Consider the following 20,999-nt stretch of genomic DNA (forward strand, 5'->3'; position numbering starts at 1 on the left):
GAATAACCAGCTCGTAGTTCGTAATAGCGCAGACTTTCACTCCTACCCAATGTTTCTAAAAAAACCAACTCTTAACCAAACAAAAACAATTTTAAAACTTTTCAACTTTTTTATAACGAATAAAAATATATATATTAATAACAATAATATATAATGATTATAAATAATATAACTTTAAAAAAAATATTATTGGGCTTGATAACGGAATATAACTTCAACACTCTGATAAAAAGCTATTCAAAAATTGACACTGAAAACTATATAAATTTTTAAACCATCACATAGTATCTTTCATTGAGATGAAAAGAACAAAAAAGCATGAAACAAAAATCCGCCTAGATTTTCTTTTGAAAAAAATGAGTCATTGAGCATAGCTTTATACAACACGACACTTGGGCAATCATCCAAAAACAATTATATTAATTTACCCAGTAAATCTTAATGTAGTGGCGTAAGGACTACGACGGTTTCTAATTTGATTGTGCGTAAGGATTACGATGGTTTTAATTTGATTAAATCCGGCTAAGCATTACGATGGTTTTTCATGTGATTAAATCCGGCGTAAGCATTACGATGGTTTTTAATTTATTAAATTTTTACATTATGGCATTGTCAAAATACTTGGGAAATGATTTTATTGGGTTAATAGGTTTATTTTACAATTTAGTATAATACTGATTTGTAATTACGTTCATATTTATCATGGAGTTGACAGGTATTCTGTTAAAATAAAAATAAAATATTTTTTAAATTTAAAAATAATGCTTACTATAATTAAAAAACAAAAATGAATATAGTATGCATGTTTATTTAGTTTTCTATATGATGTAATATAATTTCATGTAAAGTAATTACAAGTAAAAAAATGTGCAATTAATATGTTTAACTTTATGTAATCTATATAACATTGAAAATTATATTTTAAACAATGAAAAATTACTCATTGTATCTTGGATTCTAAAAGAAATTTTCACTGAAAAAATTTGATCCCTCTAAACACATAATTATAAAGTAATTATAACTAGACATATCACAAGCAATAATTTCCAATTTCAAAACATGATAATATATTTTTACCAAACAAGTTTAAAGATTTAAAGCAAACCAAGTAAAGAAAAATAAAGAGAAAGCAATGTGAAAATCCATGGTTAAAAATCTTGTTACAAGTTTTTAATGTATATATGTTTAACTTATACATTATTTCTCACATTGGATGTTTATGTGATTCATGGATTTATGATATAATGCTTAAGATTTTCTAGGAAATCACATGGAGAATTTATGGTCAACGTCTTTCAAACCTCAATCTAGGTTCATCGATGAGGAGCAAGATCAACAAACCACTAATATATCCCAAAGATGCAAAGATAATTATCCACTCATTCACCTTGAATCCAAAGCCCCATGGGATATTTCATCTTCTATCTTAATTATTGATATTAGTTTATAATTTATTCCAAATATTTTACAATTTCTAAAATAAAATTTTATAATTTGTTTCCAATTCATATTGTTTTATTTTTATCCTATATTCTATAAATAAATTATATTAATTTTAATTGATTGAAAAATTATAATTACCTAAGAAGAAAGAAAACTAATACAAAATATTATTAATAAATAAAATATATTAATATTACCATAATAATAATACTAATAATGTCACCATTTTTTTTATTTTTATTTTCCGGGGAAAGAAAATTCATAATTTCATAAATAAAAATTACATGATGTGGATGCCCGAAGGCATATGCTGTAAACGTGGCTATGAAGTCCACTGTCAAAAAACAAAAATAAACAAAAATAAATATGCAGGAAACCTAGAGGGTGTATTGTTTTGAAGCATATCCGCTATGTATAAAATCCAGATATAACCCACGCATGGGTTGACAATCATAGAAGCTATTCGTTTTATGTACAGAGCACAAACTAAAAAGGTTCAGATTCATATAGCTGTAAAATTAGAGGCTGTTGCCCCTCAGTAGTCATTCTTCTATGTATGGTCTGTGGTAATAATGATAGGTCCCTGCAGGAGTATGTTCTGCGATCATCCACTCCCCTAGAGGACGATGCGTCGCTTCTTTTGATAGCCTGTCAGTAGTTTCATTTCTTTCCCTGTAGATGTGAGAAACAGAAATCTAATCAAAGAATGTTTTGAAAAAAACAATTTCTTCCAATATAGATCTCAGAGTGTATGCAGTGCAAACAGCTGTATTGTTAAACCAATCAGTCACTATCTTTGAATCAACAAAAATTTGTATATTTCGGCAATTTTTCAAGATAGCAAAGTATAGCAGATGGCAGAGTGTTATCAATTCAGCATGATTGTTAGGGCCGGGTCCCAGGCCCAAGTAGATCTGGAAGTAGTGTGTTTCAGAAAGGTAGAGGCAGATGCTGCCCCCACAGCCGTGTTGTTGGGCAGCCCCATCATAATAGGCCCACAGGATCGCTTTGTTGATCTGTTCCTGTTGTATAGTTCTTTGTCTTTTTTGGCTGTCATCATTTGGAAGCTCTTCGTATGCAGCACATATCTGTGGGGGGAGAAGATTCCAGTTAACCAAAATATCATCAAAAATCTTTTTATTTCTTTTGAGCCAAATATACCATGAAACGAGGAGAGGCAGGTTTCTTGATTTGGTGACAGCTGATGTACACCACCAGTTCTCCCAAGCCGATATAATATCAACCCCCTGCCAGTTTCTGGTCATATTTAGAGATAGAAGGACTTGAGTCCATATGCTTCTGGTGGTAGGGCAGGTGAGAAAAAGATGCTGGGTTGTTTCTTCTTCTTGGAGGCAGAGTACACATTGGGTAGGCCCCATAAACGCCCTCCTTTTCAGATAGGAGCCCGTGGGGATCTTATCTTCTAAAATATTCCACATCAGCAGTCTGGTACGTGGAGGAGCTTGTAATTTCCATAGATTAGTCCACCAGCTTCTGATGATCTCCGGTTTCTTGTCTGCTATGATTATGTTATACCCCTGTTTCGGTGTGTATTGCCCAGTTTTAGAGTGTGCCCAGATTAGTTCATCTTCAGCATTTCGTAATCTAACATGAGTTTCTGTGAGAGCCTGAAGGTAGTGATGCCAAATTCTACTCCAATCATCTGGAATGTGCCAGTGCGGATCAGTCAGCCAGGCTTGAGTATGGAAAGTGGTATTATGCTGGTCCCCAATCTGTCCCAGATACTTGATACCTCTGTTGTTTAGGAGCTGGATCAGTCCATCAGGTAGTATATGGGAGTTACCACATCCAATCCAAGGATCAATGCCAATGCAGACAGAAGCACCATTGCCAATCTTCCATATTAAGCCATCCTTAATGATAGAAATAGAATTTAGAATGGCTCTCCAAATCACCGATATGCCTTTCCTGTGCCAAGATGGGCTTCTGATCCAGTCTATGATAGACAACGGCCAGATGTATTTATGTTGAATAACCTCAGCCCAGAGGCTGTTTTGTTTGAGGAGGAGCCAACTCTGCTTGGCTGCCAAGGCTTGAGCAAAAGCCGGAAGAAGTTTAAGTCCCCAGCCTCCCCACTTCTTCGGAGTAGCAATTCTTGTCCATTTAACCCAGGCAAAAGGTCTGCCCTCCTTGCTACCATTCCAGAGGAATCTACAACAGATTTGTTGAATTCTGTGAAGTATTCCTCTAGGAATCCAGGCGAGTGACATCCAGTACACCGGGGTGGCTTCAAGGACTGTTTTGATAAGGACAAGTCTGCCTGCCCTAGACAGGAACTTGTGGCACCAACAACTAATTCTCTTCTCCACTTTTGTGATGAGCCAGGTCCAGTTTGCAATCTTGTAACCATCTGGTTTTAGTCTGAAGCCCAAATATTTTAATCCCTCCATCAAATCAGTAGCCTGAAAGGGAAAATATTGAGTGGCCAACTGAGATTCTTGTAGGGTGCAATCAGATAGAGAGATGGTGGATTTTTCTCTGTTGATCTCCATTCCCGTGGCTCTGCAGAAAAGGTTCAGAATCTCATTCAAAGAAATTGAGTCCCAGACACTGCCATTCAGGAAGATCAAAATGTCATCTACAAAAAGTAGATGTGTCAGGTAGAATTGTTCCATGATTTTTAGGCCTTGAAGTCCCCCCCTCTTTTTTCCATAGCTATAAGTTTGCTCAATCCTTCCATGACTAATAAGAAGAGAAGTGGAGATAAAGGACATCCCTGCCTGATCCCCCTATCAATATGGAAGGAGGGCGATGCTGAACCATTTATGAGAATAACAAAAGAGACAGAGGATATGCATCCCATGATCCAACTGATGAGTGCTGGGGGAAATCCAAAATGAGTAATAATCATCTTGATGTATAACCAATTTACTTTGTCAGAGGCCTTTGCCAGATCAATTTTAAGAGTGAGTACCTTGAGATTTCTGAGTTTGATGGAGTGGAGGGCTTCCTGGGCTGTGCCAATGGCATCCTGAATATGTCTATGGTGGAGGAAGGCAAATTGCTCCTGAGAGATGTGATTGGATAATATGGGCTTGATGCGGTTGGCGATGATTTTAGAGATGATTTTGTACAGACATTTGCAAAGGGATATAGGCCTGAAGTCATTAAAAGAGGATGGCTAATCAGTCTTAGGGATCAAGGCCAAGTAAGTAAGGTTAATGAGGGGGTGGATGTGTTCCGATGTTCTGCTTTCTTCGATGACGACAAGAAGATCCCCTCCCAGAAGCTCCAGAAAATCCAAATAGAACTCCACTGGCCAGCCATCCGGGCCAGGGCTCTTATCCTTTTTGAACCATTTGAGAGTTCCTTCCAATTCTTCCAGAGTGACTGGTTGATTTAAGTCTTCTGCCTCTTCCTGATCCACAAACCTTGGAAAGTGTCCAGCTAAATTGATGATATCTAGGAGGTTGATGGCTGCCAGCGCTCTGAATTGTCTCTTGAAATGTGTAATCCCCAATCTGGCTAATTGTGGGTGAGTAGAGGCCCAACCCCCAGACTCACAGGGCACCTGCTAGATAGTATTATTGGCCTTTCTTCCATTTGCAAAGTTGTGAAAGAATTTCGTATTGCCATCACTTGCTTGGATCTAGGTGGCTCTACTTTTCAATCTCCATTGTTCTTCTTTTTCCAGAAGCATCTTATTTTTTTGGCTCTCCAACGAGACTAGATTCATTTTAGTCTCCTTTGATAAGAACCCTAACCCCTGTTCATCCATTAACTGTGTAATCTGTAATTCAATATCAGCAAGTTTCTGATCATCACTCGTCTTCTTCCTCTTAGACCACTCCTCTGTCATTGTCTTGAGTATATTTAGTCGAAAATAGAAGTCCGCAGCCGCCCTCTATTCCTTCAGGGGGGGTTGAGCTCTCCAGAACTCAGTCACCATGTTGATGTATTCAGGATCTTTTAGATGCCCAGCAAAGAATTTGAAGGGGGAGCGCGACTTTCTTGATGGTCCAGTAATTTGGAGAAAAATGGGTAGATGATCAGAAGATCCCCCAGTTCCCACCCATTGTCGATACAAGGGGAGGTACCGGATGAGGTCTTCATGAATCAAGAACCGATCCAATCTTCGGCCCAGGGCAGCCTCCCCAGTCCGCCTATTGTGCCAGGTGGGCAGCTTCTTATTCATGGGAACGTCAACTAAATTGCAGGAATCCAGTAGAGTACTCATCTGATCGGAAATAGGATCGATTTGAGCTTGGTGTCCCCAGGATTCTTCCATACCCAAAGAGAAGTTTAGATCCCCCCCAATGATGGTGGAGTTAGTGACAAGATCATGTTCCAACAAATTGTTCCAAAATTCCATTCTGTTCCGATTAGGGGCATATATGTTAATCACTTTTAACTGAAGTCCCAGCTCCCCTACGAAAATGTCCATGCCCATGAAACCCATGCCCCCCCAGGTGGATATAAGTTTAACTGTTTTAGGGTTGATGCCAATTGCAAGTCCACCAGATCTGCCTATGGCATCCATACCCTGAAATGTCCAGCCCAGCAGAATAGAGTGAAGGGATCGGATAGTATTTTCAAAAGAGCCCAGAGTTTCTTGAAGAAAGAGTATGTCACAGAAAGTATCCTTTAACAATCTTTTGAGAGCCAAATTCTTTTTTGGGTTGGCTAGTCCCCGACAGTTGTAGGAGAGCCAAATCATGAGGGACCATGGGCAGTGGGCTCCAATGGTCTAAGCACCCTCTCAATGGTATGCTGTCGACCCCTTGCAATATCTGCCACCGCAGACTTGATGGCAGATTTGATCTTTGATGGGCGCCCTCTGGCAGTTTTATGGAGCTTGGTTCTTCCTGGGGATAGGCCCAATCCAAGATGCAGGGTTTTAGGTCGAAGTCTGGAGCAGAGGTTGTAGGGATGGGGATCCGACCTAGAAGAGGAGGAATTGTGAGATGGGGGAGTGGAGAAATCCCTGAGGGATGTGGGAGTGGTGGAAAAAGTGGGCGGGGGCACAGATAATGAACAGGGGATGGAAGGAATAGTGAAAAATGCAGATGAGGCGGAATGCAGAGATGTATGCAATACTTTTAACATAACATCTGAAAAAAGAGCAGCAGATGTGGGGAAAGACTCATTACCTGGTTGAGGAGTAGCATCCGCTGCAGATTTGGATCGAGTCCTGGGAGGAGATGGTGGAGCTTTTTGCCTGTTCCCAGTCTTCTTTGAAGTCACCACCGCAGCTTCAGCCGGTGCCCCTCCTCATTCCTGTTCACCCTTGTTCAGTTCTACAGAGGTCTGTTGCTTCGTCCCCTTTGAGATTTCTGTGGTCACCGAAGAATTCAGAGGGCAATCTTTGTATAGGTGACCCACTTTGTGGCACCTCCTACAACAAAACGGGACTCCTTCATAGTCCAGAAGTTGTTTGCGAGAGAAATGCCTCCTGTGGAGAGTGATTTTTTCCTCCAGCCCAGCCCTGGTGTCAAGGTGAACCAAAATCCTTGCCATTGTCATAATTCCGGTTTTTTCAAAAGACTTGTCATGTTCCAGGTAAGTTCCTAGGGCATATCCGGGAGTCCAAAATTGCATATGTAGTCCGGGTAGTCTGACCCATATGGGTCCAGCGCCGAGATGTTCGCGTTCAGGATCGAAAAGAGGATCCCAACGTTTCAACAGGACAGGTGCGAGCTCAATGTGCCAGTAACGTGACAATATCCATTCCGTGTACTCCTCCCTATGAAAGCGGAGGGCAAACCATCCTCTGGCCAGCACCCGGATTACAGGGAGTTCTTTCAGCAAGGAACCCCAAATCTCCACAATCCAAAGACGCAATCTCTCCACCGAGTAGTTTCTACCTCGAACACGGCCTACCAGGACTTTTCTCGCTGTATCCATTGCGTCTGCCATATGGACGTCCTCTCCAAAGGTCAGGTTGATATCATTGTCGACCGCTCTGAGACACCGGCCCCTTTTTAGTTTGTTTAAGCACCGTCCCATAGGGTATTCCTTCAAAGGGTTCCTGCACGGTTCTAAAGAGTTGTGCTACACCAAAAAAGAGGGTCTAGGGTTAGGTATGGGTGTGCTGAAGCAACCAGATCAAACTGGGGAGAGGGGGTTGAGACTGCACTTGCCCGGGTGAGAAAAGGCATGCGCAGGTCGCAGGGAGTTTGACAGGCCAGCCTGTGCTAGGGAGATGGAGGGGGGGTACATAGGCAAGGAGAGCCGCGGGGGAGGAGGAGGGGGATGCTGCGAGTGGTAAGGAAAGGGGGAGTCAAAGGTAGGGGAGGCCTGTAGGCAGGAGTCGAGAAGGTTCAGAGTAGACGAGGAGAGAGGGGGACATTCCAAGCCCGGAAGGTCCACTACATTAACTGCAGGGTGCTGGAGCTTCCCGGAGATAGGCGAGTGTGTCTTCGTCTGTTTGGCAGCTGTCGACCGATTCAGCTTATCCTGCAAGGAGCCCTCGACTGATGTGGAATTGTGCGCCCATATTTCCTGTTCCGGCATGGGGTCCTCCTCGTAGTCCACGAGGTCCTCTTCCACCATTTTAGCCGGTTGCAAACCTGGCTTCCGTGTGTCCGAGGGGGGGCAGGCAGTATTGAACGTGGATAAACAGTCTAAGAACCGAAGGTGATAATGTCACCATTTACCTATATGTGATATCATGTTTGAATAAGGAAATTGACATTTTTAATTAATTAGTATTATATGATTCATATAATGTCTTCTTAAAAAAAAATTACATTAATAAAATAAAATAAAAACAATACAATTAAATGCCAAAGAACATGACAACAACGAAAAAAGAGGAAGGAAAAAAAGGGGGTTAAGAACAAAGAGAAGGGACCCACAAGCTGCTTAACTTCCATCCACTGTCCCTATTAAGAGTCTTACTCCTCTTTTCAATTTCAATGGCTTCTCTTAATTTCTGGTGATGGAAATGGTCAACCCTCGCAAGGACTGTAGAATCCTCTAAGCAAATATGGTGCTTTGCTAATTCAGCATGTTCTACTAGAGCAGAGGAGTGGGTCCTACAATGCCTAAGGTCTGTTGTATGCTCCTAAATCCTTTGTGAAATGGAACGCCCTGACTCTCCAACCTACGAGGTTTCACAAGAACAAGGAATTAAATAAACACCCTTCATGCATTTGGGATCAATAGGGTCTTTGATGGATCTTAAAGAGCTACGAATGGTTTTCAGTGGTCTAAAGGTGGAGCCAACCTTTTGCTTCCTCAGAATCCTAACAATCTTGTTAGTTGTCCCTTGGATAAGGGAAGTTGGACACTAGAGGCTACCTTGACTTCAGTCTTAGTTCTAGGTCCTCGCCCAGCTTTTAAAAAGGCTCGGAAACCATAGAACTTATTATAAACATTCTTCTTGAAGACATTCAAGAGACAGATCTTCTCATCCATCAGATGGTCTTCATCAGAAACCCTTAAAGCCCTAGTAGCTAGAGCATCGAGAACACCTAGTTTTTGGGTTGTAAAGTGATGAGATTTAGCATGAAGATACTGCTCACTATGAGTATTCTTACATTATTTATTTTTATCCTTAGTAACAACAATAATTATTTTAGATAAAGTTATAATTTAGTTAATTTTTATAATATTTTAAACTTTTACAACTTAAAATGTAAGATGAAGTAAGTGTTCTCGTGCTCATTATGGATTGGTACACTAGAATAATACTATTTCAACAAAATATAATTTCTATCATTAAAACTAAAAGTCGGGATAAGAACATTCCCTCTAACTACATGACCATTATGATTAACCACATTTTAGCAAACTATATGGGCTCATTTTGGAAAAGAAGATTAGCCTTTGGCTTAAAATCCATGGTAAAAGAGCTAAAGGGAAAGATGGATTTAGGAGACATCACTCAACTATAGACCATCTTGTTATGCTTTCGACGTATTTCTTCAGTATAAAAAGTGGAAGAGACCAGAAGAGATAATGGTTCCTCTTTAATTAAGAGTTATTGTGACTATGCTACACGAGAATGTTATTGCCAAACTTAGGACCACTGAGGGTTGGTCAAAAGAAAGTAAATGTAATATAAGAGTTAAGCAAGAGTGTCCACTATCCCCTACCTTTTTCTGCATTTACATCGATAAGATAGAAGAGTGTTTGGAAGCTCAATAATTAGAGGCTGTAAATCTTATTATGGTCTTGAAAACAATTGTAAGTCAATAGATTTTTGGGTATGGAGTAAGAAAATGTTCCTCGTTGAGACTCTTTTCACCCTTGTTATTTTATATGGATGTGAGGTTTGGGGTTGCATTATATTAGAAAATCATGGAGGAAGATCAAGTTAATCCAAAAGAAATTTATAACCTACAAACTCAAGATTAAAGGCTCCCTACCTTATCCTCTTGATCAACGCTAGTATTTCCCCCATTGAAAGCATGGCTATGATTAGGTATCTCATGTATAATAAGAAGCTATAATACATGGAAGTCAGGAGGTTCCAAAAAATTGCTTATAACTCTAGCCAAAACCCCCACCTCTGGCTCAACCGACGAGGGAATAAAGATGCCCAATCTTGGCTATACCATAGGAGGTAAAGAAGGAGATAATCTTGGAGAATAATGATAATATTAAAATTATTTTTACTTCCAAATATAAGGATAAATTGTGGGATGATAAGGAGTTAGAGGAAGAAAAGGAAGTTAAAGTATCATAAAGAGATGATCAATGTCAATATTGATCACCATAATTGTCTTTTTGTCTTGACTAATGCTAATTATAAAATGAATATTTCCATGATAAGAACTAAGTCTCATGAGCTTCAAAGTGAAACAGGGCATTGATCAATTCCCAAAACACCTTGGGATGAAAGAGTATGTCACCTTTTGTGATTCTAAGAGGGTTGAAGATGATGAGAATGTTTTATTGGATTGTCCACCACTTACTCATATCCATTTTAATTTTAAAAATATTTGCCACACTACCAACCTTCTTGACTTGTTAATTCAACAAAACTATGGTGACCTCGAAACACTTCTCTACCTTCTCATCGATCAATGAAACAAAATATTAAAGAATCTCAATTAATCTATTAATTTCTTAAGGTCCAATAAACCATATTGGTCTTAGTGGATGTTCATCCTCATCATCATCGTTTTCATTTAATTTCATGAAGGGATTTGCATGAGATTGAGAATTTGTAAGGAATATTGAAATGTGTGTAAAGTAAATTTGGTTATATTATAATATTGTGGATGGTATAGGGAATTTTTTATTTAATTTATTAATAAAGAGTTAGAAAATTAAGAATGGGTAGAAAGTTGAGGAAAAAATATACATGATAATTTTGAAAATGTTTGTTAAATTAAGGTTAAGGTGTTTTTAAGTGATAACTTCTTTTAGATATAGTTCTTTAAGGTTGTAAATCTTTATTTAAGTTTTAATTTTTTCTTTTTCAAAATAATTCTCCATTCCAAGGGATTTGATGTTATGAAACCAACTCACAAAAAGATAGAAAAGATAGATCAACGCCTTAGAAATAAGCCTCTTCGAGGGGGCAACCTCCTTTACATTACACAAATGAACAATTCTTGGATGATTCAAATGACAAAACCTCCTTTTTAAATATAGGAGTCTAAGGGGTCACAATATAACCAAAGCCGACCTAACAATAATAATATAAAGGCACAAAAATAACAATAGTGGGATTATATGGGGCACAATAATAACAATATGGGGACAATAGGGTCACAACAATAACAATAAGGGATACAACGACAATAGTAATGGGGGAATAATAGTATTATAGGGACCTAACATGCCCCTCTTCTTCAAAAAAGTGTTTTCCTCTACGCTTGAGTAGTTCTGGATGCTTCTGTATAAAATTCTCATCCTCCCATGTGGAATCTTCAACGGGTAAGTTCTTCCACTTGGTCAGATACTTTGAAATTGATCGATTTTGTAGCTGTCAAGTTCTTGTTTCTTTGATTGCTTTAAGTTCTAATATGATTTTTCCTTCCTCATCAAGTTCTAGAAATATTGTTTGAACTGGAAGCTTGTCACCTATAACCTTCTTTAAGAATGAAACATGGAAAACTGGGTGCACTCAAGAAGCTGCAGGAATCTGCATACTATATGCCATAGTACCTATCTTTTGCAACACCTTGTACGGACCATAATACTTTGGTGATAATTTATTATACTTCTTAGCTTTCTTGAGGGACATTTGTTTATATGGTTGTAGCCATAGGAATACCCAATCACCTACATCAAAACTCTTTCGTTGCGATGTTGATTTGCCTGTTGTTTCATTCTATTTTGTGCCAAGGTGAGGTTATCCTTTAAGAGTTGGAGAACTTCTTGTTAATGCTCGATGTGATCTTCCACTGCTTGAACCTTAGAATTTTCTCTTAAATATGATGTGATGGATGGTGGATAATATCCATAAAGTGCCATAAATGAGGTCATTTTTGTTGCAATATAGAAGGAAGTGTTATACCACCATTCAGCCAGAGGTGACCATTTGACCCATTATGTCTATTTATCAGATACAAAGCAACGAAGATATCCTTCCAAACATTTGTTTACTATCTCAGTTTGTCCATCAGATTAAGGATGATAAGATGAACTATGAGCTAACTGAGTACCAAGACAAGAAAATAATTATGTCCAAAAATTTCCAGTGAAAATGGGATCTTTGTCACTTACAATAATCTTTGGGTTTCCATGTAGCTTTTGAATTATTTCCATAAATGTAGTAGAAACTGTACCCGCTTTAAATGGATGAGATAATGCACAAAAGTGTGCATACTTGTTAAGTCTGTCAACTACCACCATGATAAAACTCTTTCCTTCGGACTTGGGTAAACCTATGATAAAATCCATTGAAACCTCCTCCCAACATTGGCTTGGAATGGATAAAGGTTGTAATAGTCGTGGGGTCTTAATTGTTTAAACTTTATTTTGTTGGCAAACCAAACATTTCGCCACAAACTTTTGAATATCCGATTTAAGGCCATCCCAAAAAAAATCTTTCTTAACCCTGTGGTAGGTTTTTAGAATTCCTAAGTTCCCTCCTAAGGGAGAGGTGTGCAATTCCCTAATAATCTTTTGTTTGAGTTGTGAATTCTTACATAGGAATAACCGATCCTTGTACCATAACGAATCATTTTTCCAGCTAAATGTATCATATGTACTAGGATCTTGTTGTATCTTTTGAATGAGTGCCCACACTTCCTCGCCATTCTTCCATTCATCCCTTGCTTCATTTATCCAATCTAGTTGGATAATAGAAATGGCGCAAATAAATGCTTCCACATCCTCATCCTTTCTTGAGAGTGCATCTACCACAACATTTTGCTTCCCTTTTTTGTAGATGATTTCAAAGTCATAGCCCAACATCTTTGTGACCCATTTTTGCTGCTCTTCTAAAGATTACCTTTGTTCTAAAAAGTATTTAAGACTATCATGATCTGTTTTTACCTTCAAGTGTCTTCCCATTAGGTAGGGTCATCATTTCTTAAGTGCATGTAGTATTGCCAACATTTCCTTCTCATATATAGCTTTGTGTAAATACTTTCCTTTGATTGGACGACTTTTGAAAACAATGGGTCTTTCTTCTTGCATTAAAATAGCACCAATTGCATTTCCCGAGGCATCACAGTCCACAATAAAGGTTTTTCTGAAGTCCGATGTAGCTAAGACTGGTGCTTGGCACATTGCCTCTTTAAGATGTTCAAAGACCTTCGTTGCTTCTGGAGTCCATGAAAATGCATCCTTCTTCAATAATATTGTTAGTGGTGCTGCTATTCTCCCATAATTCTTAACAAATTTGCGATAATTCCCTTGTCAACCTGAGAAATCCTCGTAGATGCTTTATGGATGTGGGAATTTTCCATTCCTTAATGGTTTTAATTTTTCTAGGGTCTACCTTAACACCTTCATGAGATACAATATGACCCAGATATTCCACCTCTTGTACTCCAAAGAAACAATTGGAGATTTTTGCATATAATTGTTTCTCCTCCAATATTTTGAGCACCATGTCAACATGTTGGACATGATCCTTCCAAGACTTGTTGTAGATTAGTATATCATCAAAAAATACTAACACAAATTTTCTAAGGAAGGGTTTGAAAATGGAATTCATCAAACCTTGAAATGTAGAAGGTGCATTAGTAAGGCAAAAATGCATGACCAAACATTCATAATGACCCTCATGAGTTCTAAATGTTGTTTTTGGAATGTCTTTAGTCTTCATTCTGATTTGATGATATCCTGAACGAAGATCCATCTTGGTGAAGTAAATTGATCCATGCAATTCATCCAATAATTCATCAATGATAGGAATGGGAAATTTATCTTTAATAGTGAGCTTATTGAGCTCCCTATAATATGGACACATGCGCCATGATCCATCCTTTTTGTGAACCAATACTACTGGAGCAGAGAAAGAAATTTGACTAGGTTGAATTATACCAGCCTCTAGCATTTTTGCAACCATACGTTCAATTTCACTCTTTTGGACATAGGGATATCTGTAAGGCCTGATGTTTGGAGGAACACTTCCTGGAATCAAATTAATAGCATGATCATGATCACGAATAGGTGGGAGGCCTTTGGGAGTCTCAAATGCCTTGAAATGATTGTCCGAGACTTTTTGGAGATCTAGAGAAATGGATGATTTCGATGTCGGAACCTCCAGTGAACATAATTGTGAAATTATGCCTCGTTGTTCTTTCTTTAGAAGCTTTGTCATTTCGTTAGAGCTGATTATCTTTCTCGATTTCCGTGCAATACCCCTTAATTCAACTTCCTTTCCTTCTGAGGAGAATTTCATGAAAAGTTCTTGAAAATTAAAAGTTATTGTACCCAAGGATTGTAGCCATTGGACTCCTAGTACAACATCAACACCACCCAATGGAATGGAAAGAATTGGGCTATTCAATACATATTCTCCAATGGATAGCTTGATATTATGGCACTTTCCTGAGCAATTTATGGTTCCTCCACTTGCAACCATCACTTGACACTTTGGTGCTGGATATAGGAAGCAATTCAATTCATTGGCTATCTTACAATGAATAAAGTTATGGGTACTTCCCAAATAAATAAACACTATTACCATTTTCTTCTTGATATTCCCTTTCTATCTTGATAGTTTTAGGAGTGGTAATTCCAGCCAATGCATTAGAAGATATGGTCAGATTAATTTCTTCTTTTTCTAAGGTTTTTTCCTGGTGTATATCCTCTTCTTTTGACATTTCTTGTTCCTTTTCTTCCTCCTCTTCAAAATCTATGTAAAATAATTTCTTCTTGGCACACTTATGACCTTTAGTGTATTTTCTATCACAATTGTAACAAAGCTCTTTTTCTCGTTTTTCTTCCAATTGTTGTGGTGTCAACCTTGTAGGTCGTGGATGGTTAGGTGCAACAACACTTCCATCTTTATGATTGTGAGTGGTAGGCTTCCTTGTTGCCATAATTTTGCTTTCCATTTTTCTTGCCAACCTGAATGCATTCTCCAATGAATCAGGTTCCCAAAGGCGAACCTCATGTTGGATGTTATCTTTTAAAGTCCCTATGAACACATCAATCCTATGCTCCTTTGGAATACCTTTTACCCTTATATTCAATTTTTGGAAGTCCTCAATGTTCTCTATCATTGAACCCTTTTGTTTGAGATTTATCAATTGGCTAAAAAAAGTGTTGCTTTTTGTATCCTCATAATGTGCTATCATTTCATCCGTAAAAATAGCCCAAGTGACAATTTGTTTACGAGAGCAAAGCCATTGATACCATACAAACTGATTTGGTTCCAAATATAAAGTTGCAATGTGTACCTTTTGTGTGTTTTTCACATTATGGAGATCAAAAAATTGCTCCATCTGTAGTATCCATGTTCTGGGATCCTTGCCATCAAACTTCCTCATATCGATCTTTGGAACATGGTGGTTCTTCGATCCAATGTTAGAGTCTATGAAATCATGATTAACATTTATTTTGTTTTCATCATGAGTTTCCTTTACTACCCTTTCGCCATTAGTATGAATTTCTTGTAGAAACTTTGTCAAATCTGTCTTCAAATCTTCCATTCCTTTCTTTAAATCATCCATCTTAGCTTCCACATCATCCATTTAGCTTCCAAGTCGTCCATCTTAGCTTCCACGTCATCCATCTTAGCTTCTACGCCTTTCTTTAAACCATCCATCTTAGCTTCTACGCCTTTATTTAAACCATCCAACTTAGCTTCCATGCAATACATCTTAGCTTCTATGTCTTTCTTTAAACCATCCATCTTAGCTTCTGTAACTTTTTGTGCAAGTGAAATTTGTTGCACTTGGTCTCGTAATTTTGATATATCATGTTGCATTTCTTCCTCTTCTTCATGAGTCATGCTAGAGCTTTCAGGTTGCTTACTATGTGTTTCTATTTTCTTTTTTTGGGGCATCAATTACCGATAATAATGCTTCACTATGCCCTTTGAATTCCTTCAAACTAATTTTTCAAACCAAGCTTATGCAAAAATTAAAAAAAAACTACACACCTTTTTTCACTTTGTAGGAGCTCGATATTGAATCTGATGTATCTCTGTAATTTTTGATATCCAAGGTCTGAAATTTCTTCCTGCAGTAACCCTCTGATTAATATTGCTAACTCCACAAGTCTGATCAAGATTGGATTCTCCAATGAAGAGTTATGCCAAATCTCTCACGATGTCCTGAGTATACACTAATTTTGTAGAGCGAACTTGTACAGTGTGCCGTAGGTCACTGTTTCAACCTTAGGTTTTGAAAATTATACCCGAAAAAACTACAGTCCATTCTCTTTCTGTAACTTCTTACTAAAATTCAATCTAATGCTCAAAGCGAAAGTTATGACAATTTTCCCAAGGTCACCTGTTTGGAATGTAAGTCAAAGGTCTGCAAAACCCTAACTTCCTCATATTATATCTCCGAAAATATAGTGAGAGAAGATCTGAAATTCGGGCCCGAGGTTAAGCGAGATTTATTCTCAAATTGTTTTTTTTTAGCTTCTAAAACGTCACAAAAAAACGTTATAGCGAAAATTCCACGATGACCTGTTTGGAGCACCAAAACCCTAGAATCCAAAGCTCTGATAACAAATGTTATGAAACCAGCTCACAAAAAGATAGAAAAGATAGATCAATGCCTTAGAAATAAGCCTCTTCGAGAGGGAAACCTCCTTTACATTACACAAATGAATAATTCTTCGATGATTCAAATGAAAAAACCTCATTTCTATATATAGGAGTCTAAGGGGTCACAATATAACCAAAGCCGACCTAACAATAATAATATAAAAGCACAAAAATAACAATAGTGGGATTCTATGGGGCATAATAATAACAGTATGGGGATAATAGGAGCACAACAATAACAATAAGGGATACAACGACAATAGTAATGGGGGAATCTCTAGTATTATAGGGACCTAACATTTGATCTCTTAATGTATGATTGCGCTGAGAGGTGATCTAAAACCTGGTATCGGGGAGATGTTATAAGGGTTATAAATGAATGTGTTGTAACTTATTTTTACCATAGTAGTTTTTTATTTTTGTTGGAAAAAATAAAAATGAAAAAATAAGAAAAATAAAATAAAATTATTTACAGAAAAGAAAGAAAAGAAAATGACAAAAAGAAAAGAAGATAAAATATCAAAAGAAAAGAATAAGGGTATGTGTATATATATATATATATATATATATATATATATATATATATATATATATATATATATATATATATATATATCCCTAAAGATGCGAGCCAGTTAAAATGTCGTGATGTTTTTTATATATTATTATTTAATTTCTTACATATTTTCAAAAACATTATGGTTTAATTTGCAAATAAAGAGTTGCTATGACATTTTTTTGTTTAGCAATAAAATTCATTTGGAAATATATGGATCAGATCTTCCCCATCCACACCAATGGCGTGGAATAAGTTCGGACCCCCCCGGCACCGTTGGAGTTTGACGGGGGGGGGGGGTCCGAAAAGATGTATTGAGATTACCGCCTGAAGATACTTAATGCATCCTCAGCAAGTTCAAGCCCCCCCTCTCCAAAACTACTAACCACCCACCCATCCCTCCAAAAATTGCTTTCTAATCCCACACCCAATCACACTTCACCACATGTCCTCTCCCTATTCGCCTCTGCAAGTTAGTCATTAAACATTTAATTTCTCCTGCCAAACATTCATATACCCATTTATACATTAAATTTTCACACCAACGTTCAATTGTTTAATTGCACACTCCTAAAATGGTTATAAGTTCTACAACCACTTGAATTCCCTCCTTTAAAAAGACACACATCTCTCTGCTCATTTCCTTTTGCCATTTCAGCTCCAGAATTATTATTTCAAACTCTAAATTTTACAAATCATGCAGCTGGTGATTTTCATACACCAGTGATCAACAATTTTGGTAATATTAGCAACCTCAGCCTGCAATTTCCTATTTTACAATGTCTTCACCAAAAGTTAAATGAAATTTAGTGGTACATAGCCCTACATTACCTTCTGTAGTTAACCTAGATTAGCTTCCCTTGGTAGACACATAGTATAAAATCTCAGAAACCCAATGTGATTTCGACCTCTACAGACTCCATAAATAAGAAAAATAGAAGTTGATGTTAGTGATGAATTGAGCATATGGGAGTCTTTCCTTCCTCAATTAGTTTTTTCCTAGACTCATAACTTCCCTGAATTTGTTATCTGGTGTCATTTGAGATATCTTCCTAGTCATAGGGTTGTAATTTCCCAAAATAATGAAGTATTATTTACTATTACTCATGCATCTTTATGTCAACTGATTCAAGTCAATCCTTCAACCCCTCTGCACCCATTTTATACTGATTCTCTCAAGGATATTTATCAAAAACTCACATTTCCTTATCGAGCCCGAATTATTGAGTCATTTTTACCTGAGAATTCGGAGTTTCCTAGGAACAATCCACTTTATTCCACTTCATTTTTTCTAGAAATTTCTAGGCAAGTCATCTCTATGGTCGCATGTTTGTTAGGTTACCCTACTGATCAATGGGTTCATGAAGTGATTTTAGGATTTCTATCAGTGTTCTTTGTGGGTAATAAACCCTCATTGGTTTTCAACTACAACTAGTTTTTGGAAAATAGTATTCATGATCAATTTTTGAAGTTTTTCAACCGAAGGTTCTTTCAAACATCAGTCAGTCCTGATGTATTTACCTTTTTTTCATCAAGAAAATAGGTTCAAGTTTCCATTGTAGAAATTAGATGCACAAGGGAGGCCTTAGTCGATCATTCACTGGACTTCCTTGGTAAGAAAAAACACAGAAGAATTTTCCTTTAGTGATTATGTAAATAAAAAATCCCCACAGCGATAAAGCATCTTCAAGGATTTCTTGGGTTGAAAGGGTATTATCGTAAGTTTGTTAAGAATTATGGGAGAATAGAAAAACCTATAACAAAATTAATAAAGAAAGATGCATTTTCTTGGACTCCAGAGGGTGTTAAGGCCTTTGAACATCTTAAAGAGGAAGTGTTCCAAGCACCTATCTTAGCTATGTCTGACTTCACAAAACCTTTATTGTGGAATGTGATGCCTCAAGAAATGGAATTGGTGTTGTTTTAATGTAAGAAGGAAGGCCCATTTCTTTTGAAAGTCGTCCAATCAAAGGAAAGTATTTATAGAAACCTATTTATGAGAAGGAAATGTTGCTAATACTACATGCACTAAAGAAATGGATAGCTTACCTAATGGGAAGACACTTCAAGATAAAAACAAACCATGATAGTCTTAAATACTTTTTGGAACAAAGATTATCTTCAAAAGAGCAGAAAAAATGGGTCACAAAGATGTTTGGATATGACATCGAAATCATCTACAAAAAAGGGAAGCAAAATGTTGTTGCAGATGCACTCTCAAGAAAGGACAAAGACGTGGAAGAATTTATTTTTGTCGTTTCTATTATGCAACCTCATTGGATAACCGAAGCAAGAGATGAATGGAAGAATGATGAAGAGGTGTGGACACTCATTCAAAAGTTGCAACAGGATCCTAGTACATCTGATACATTTAGGTGGAAAAATTGTTGGGTTGTGTTATATTCTTTCCACCACTAGCACCCCTAGTTAACTGGGGGGTTAGAGGGGGGGAAGAGCCCCCCCCCCCTCGTTGCGTCGATTGTGCAGCGGGGGGGTCACAGGAAGGGCGGTAGCCCCCCTTGTCTAGGGTGTTTGAAGGGGGCGGGTAGCCCCTCTCTACGGGGTGGGGCAGTTCCCCGGGGAAATTTTTTTTGGACCCTATATTAGGTTGGGCGGACCTACCTATGGTTTTGTGCATGGTTTTCGTACACAGTTTTGGACACGATGGTTTTTGGTCCATGGTATTGGATGCTTCGGCATGTATATATATGTATTGTAGCATTGAAAGGAACATAATGAAAAATAAATCTGGTAGTCTCGGTTACGGGATCCAGGGGAAAATCTCTGTGTATATGTGTTTTATGTGTTATGCTCTCGCATTATTTATTTTCTGTGTTTTAGAATTCGTATGCAGGTAATTTCTGTACGGGGTTAAAACCTACCAAAATGGTTCATTATGGTACAAAGATAATTTATATCTTTGTAAGAATTCCCAACTCAAGAAAAATATTCTTTTGTAATTGCACACCCCCCCTTAGGAGGGCACTCAGGATTTCAAAAAACTTACCACAAGGTTAAGAAGGAAATTTTTTGGGATGGTCTTAATCTAATATTCAGAAGTTTGTGACAAAATGTTTGGTTTGAAAACAAAATAAACTTCAGACAATTAATACCCCCAGGCCTATTACAACCTTTAGCCATTCCAAGTCAGCACTGGGAGGAGGTCTCAATGGATTTTATCACTAGTTTACCCAATTTTGAAGGAAAGAGTATCATCATGGTGGTAGTTGATAGAATTACCAAGTATGCACACTTTTGTGCATTATCTCATCCTTTGAAAGTGAGTACAGTTTCTACTGCATTTATGGAAATAATTCAAAAGCTACATGGAAGTACAAAGATTATTGTAAGTGATAGAGAACCTGTTTTCATTGGAAATTTTTAGACGGATTTTCATTTATTTTTATCTTGGTACTCAATTAGCTCATAGCTCATCTTAGCATCCTCACTTTGATGAGAAAACTAAGATAGTGAACAAATATTTGGAAGGATGTCTTTGTTGCTTTGTATCTTATAAACAAACACAATGGGTCAAGTGGTTACCTCTAGCTAAATGGTGGTATAACACTTCCCTCCATACTGTATCAAATGACCCCATTTATGGAACTTTATGGATATCATCCTCTATTCATCACATCATATTTAAGAGAAAATTCGAAGGTTCAAACAGTGGAAGATCACATTGAGCATCAACAACAAATTCTCCAACTCTTAAAGGATAACCTTTCTCTGGCGTAGAATTGAATGAAACAATAGGTAGATCAGCATCACAGTGAGAGAAGTTGTGATGTAGGTGACTCGGTATTTTTATGGCTACAACCATACAAAAAAAATGTCCCTCAAGCAAGCTAAGAAGGATAATAAATTATCACCCAAGTACTATGGTCCTTACAAGGTGTTGCA

The 20,999-nt window shown here is 37.5% G+C and overlaps 2 protein-coding genes across 2 annotated transcripts; both read right to left on the bottom strand.

Annotated features, from left to right (window-relative positions):
• Positions 1–5,308: 5,308 nt before the first annotated feature.
• Positions 5,309–5,944, bottom strand: LOC149265262 (uncharacterized). Its single transcript, XM_089402480.1, has one exon. The coding sequence runs from the start codon at positions 5,942–5,944 to the stop codon at positions 5,309–5,311; it is 636 nt and encodes a 211-aa protein (XP_089258606.1).
• A 731-nt stretch (positions 5,945–6,675) lies between these two features.
• Positions 6,676–7,320, bottom strand: LOC149265263 (uncharacterized). Its single transcript, XM_089402492.1, has one exon. It carries the CDS (start codon positions 7,318–7,320, stop codon positions 6,676–6,678), a length of 645 nt encoding a protein of 214 aa, XP_089258618.1.
• Between the last annotated feature and the right edge of the window lie 13,679 nt (positions 7,321–20,999).

The sequence above is a fragment of the Pinus tabuliformis genome, chromosome 6 (genome assembly GCF_031772625.1).
Source record: "Pinus tabuliformis cultivar Carrire ecotype Pingquan chromosome 6, CPIR1, whole genome shotgun sequence".
Lineage (NCBI taxonomy): Eukaryota > Viridiplantae > Streptophyta > Pinopsida > Pinales > Pinaceae > Pinus > Pinus tabuliformis.

What these genes read in the sequence shown, in the direction of transcription:
- LOC149265262 (XM_089402480.1), bottom strand. Translation starts at nt 5,944, where the DNA reads ATGGATGCCATAGGCAGATCTGGTGGACTTGCAATTGGCATCAACCCT.
- LOC149265263 (XM_089402492.1), bottom strand. Translation starts at nt 7,320, where the DNA reads ATGGCAGACGCAATGGATACAGCGAGAAAAGTCCTGGTAGGCCGTGTT.